The sequence below is a fragment of the Colobus angolensis genome, unplaced genomic scaffold (genome assembly GCF_000951035.1).
Source record: "Colobus angolensis palliatus isolate OR3802 unplaced genomic scaffold, Cang.pa_1.0 Scaffold51, whole genome shotgun sequence".
NCBI classification, from domain to species: domain Eukaryota; kingdom Metazoa; phylum Chordata; class Mammalia; order Primates; family Cercopithecidae; genus Colobus; species Colobus angolensis.
Window position 1 is genome coordinate 14,188,200 of NW_012118599.1, and position 2,961 is coordinate 14,191,160.

The window sequence follows — 2,961 nt, forward strand, 5'->3', positions numbered from 1 at the left end:
TGGTTTCGATCTCCTGACCTCGTGATCCGCCCGTCTCAGCCTCCCAAAGTGCTGGGATTACAGGCTTGAGCCACCGCGCCCGGCCATTTTTTGTATTTTCAGTAGAGATGGGGTTTTACTGTGTTGGTCAGGATGGTCTTGATCTCCTGACCTCGTGATCCACCTGCCTCCCAAAGTGCTGGGATTACAGGTGTGAGCCACCACGCCTGGCCATTAAACTTTGATTATTTGATTAAGGTGATGTGCACCAGATCAGTCTAGCTTCTGATACTTATTTTTTTGAGACGGAGTCTTGCTTTGTCGCCGAGGGTAGAGTGCAGTGGCGCAAACTCAGCTCACTGTAACCTCCGCCTCCTGGGTTCAAGCGATTCTCCTGCCTCAGCCTCCTGAGTAGCTGGGATTACAGGTGTGTGCCACCATGCCCGGCTAATTTTTGTATTTTTAGTAGAGACAGGGTTGCACCATGTTGGTCAGGCTGGTCTCGAACTCCTGACCTCGAGATCCACCTGCCTTGGCCCCCCAAAGTGCTGGGATTACAGGTGTGAGCCACCGTGCCCGGCCACTTTTGATAATTTAAAAACCTGACTTTCCCAGCAGATTTAAAAACCTGACTTTCTGAGCAGTCAGAGCAGCTGTAGCACATCTGACCTGCCTTCACCTTCTATCTTCTCTGGGACCACCAAGAACTGAAGGATGGCAAGATGTGTGAAGAGAGTGGTGAGGCTCTGGCTGGGTGTAGTGGCTCACATCTGTAATCCCAGCACTTTGGAAGGCCGAGGTGGGTGGATCACTTGAGGTCAGGAGTTCGAGACCAGCCTAGCCAACATGGCGAAACCCTGTCTCTACTAAAAATACAAAAATTAGCTGGGCTTGGTGGCATATACCTGTACCCCCAACTACTAGGGAGGCTGAGGCACTAGGGACCCTGAGGATTGCTTGAACCCAGGAGGAGGAGGTTGCAGTGCGCTGAGATCTCGCCGCTGCACTCCGGCCTGGGCGACAGACCGTGAGACTCCGTCTAAAACAACACAATACGAAACAAAACAATAATAATAATAACTAAAAGAGTGGCGTGACTTGGTGGCGGTGTCACTCCTGAAGCCCCTGGGAACAACTCTGCAGTTAGGCTTTGTCCCGTGCTGCGGAGCCTAGGATGGGGATTGTCCTCCGCCATGCGTTGTATCGGAATCCTTGCATGCACTCCTGTGGCTGTGCATGAAAACGGGTATGTGCGCGGTGCCTATGCATGTACGGGTCTTTTTGCCCTCAGCGGCGCATCCGCAGGCATGTTCTGTCCTATGCTAGCCTTCAAGTTTTGGCGCGTCTGTCCCTTCTTTGGCGGGTACGTTGGGCACTCTGGTTTGGCTAAATCGTGGACGCTTCTAAAGCGTTTCTGCAGGGCGCTGATCAGAGTTCTCAAGTGCTCCCCAGTTCTGGGCCGGCTTGGTACGGTCTACAGCCTTCCTTTCCTTCCCCCGTCCCCCCGTGGTGGTTGCATCCATTCCGCCCGGAAGTGCTCGCTTCCCCGAACTGCAGGCGGGTCGGGCCTGGCGACCCGACATGGAGCGTCCTCGCAGTTCCCGCTCCTCGGCCCCGGCCCCGGCCCCGGCCCCGGCTTCGGTTACCCTGGCGCAGCTCCTGCAGCTGGTCCAGCAGGGCGGGGAGCTCCCGGGTCTGGAGAGACGCCACATCGCGGCGATACACGGCGAACCCACAGCGTCCCGGCTCCCGCGGAGGCCCAAGCCCTGGGAGGCCGCGGCACTGGCTGAGTCCCTTCCTCCTCCGACCCTCAGGATAGGAACGGCCCCGGCGGAGCCTGGCTTGGCTGAGGCAGCGACTGCACCTTCTTCATGACATACAGCGGGCTCCTGAGGTTCCAGGTCCTTTGCGGCGGCGATCTGGAGGGCGTGGCTACAATACCCCGCATGCCATTCAGTTACTCATCTTTTATGCTTTGGTCCTGACCTGTCTCAGCTGGACTTGCTCCTGCAGCCACTGTGGGGGTTTTGCATTTGCATTTCTGGACCATGATACAGTTAAGAAAAATCCTGTTTCAGTCCTTATATGTAATAAAAGGTTTTATGATGTAACTTGGCCCCAGAATGATTTTGAAGATACGTTAAAGGAAAGCCCAAAGCATTTAAAAAAGCCAACCAAGAAAGACTAAAATCTTGGCTCTTGGAATCAGCTGGATCAGGCAAGGGGCTAGAGACTTAGAGCATTGGAAAGGCTCCCACAGCCACCCTGAAATCATTCCTTTTATGTTAAACAGGCCACCTGGCTCAGTGCACCTACTTAGTCAACACTAGATTTTACTTTCTCTACAAAAGCTAGAACATACCTAGTATGTGCTGACATGAGCATACCCTAACCCACAGATGATGTAACAGGTCTACCTTTTCTCAGAAATAAGGATTGTGTCCCAACTTGTTCAACGAATTCGTTATGTCATGGTACATATATAGAAGTGCACAATTTTTGTAACATCTTTTATTTGTATACAATTATAAATTACAAACTTGTTTTATCAGAATTTTTTTTTAAATTTATTTTTAGTCAACTTACTCCCTTTTATTTACCAGCAGTTTGCTCTGACAGAGGAAATTACAAACTACTGTTTTGCTTAATCCTTTTAGTCATCATGTCAGGCACACAGGTTGGAGGGTATTAGCTTCCATTTTACAGACAGAGTGGAAACACTGTACCCATATTTAGTGTAAGACAGAGCTGGGATATAAGCCTTGGGCTTCCATAGTCACAACTGCTTTTTTCCATAACTTTGTAATACATCATTTTAAAGTAATCTGATTTCACAATGTTTTACAGTAGAAGAGTAACATCTATAGCATCTCTTCTTGGCAGGTTACCTCTGGACAGAACCAATCTAGTTACCTCATACGCTGGTACTTTTTTTTTCTGAGACGGAGTTTTGCTTTTGTTGCCTAGGCTAGAGTGCAATGG

At 50.4% G+C, this 2,961-nt stretch overlaps 1 protein-coding gene across 1 annotated transcript; it reads left to right on the forward strand.

The window, feature by feature from the left end:
• Window positions 1-1,539: 1,539 nt before the first annotated feature.
• LOC105524933 (chromosome unknown open reading frame, human C6orf226) lies at window positions 1,540-2,090 on the forward strand. Its single transcript, XM_011960423.1, has one exon. The coding sequence runs from the start codon at window positions 1,561-1,563 to the stop codon at window positions 1,852-1,854; it is 294 nt and encodes a 97-aa protein (XP_011815813.1). The 5' UTR covers window positions 1,540-1,560; the 3' UTR covers window positions 1,855-2,090.
• Window positions 2,091-2,961: the final 871 nt, after the last annotated feature.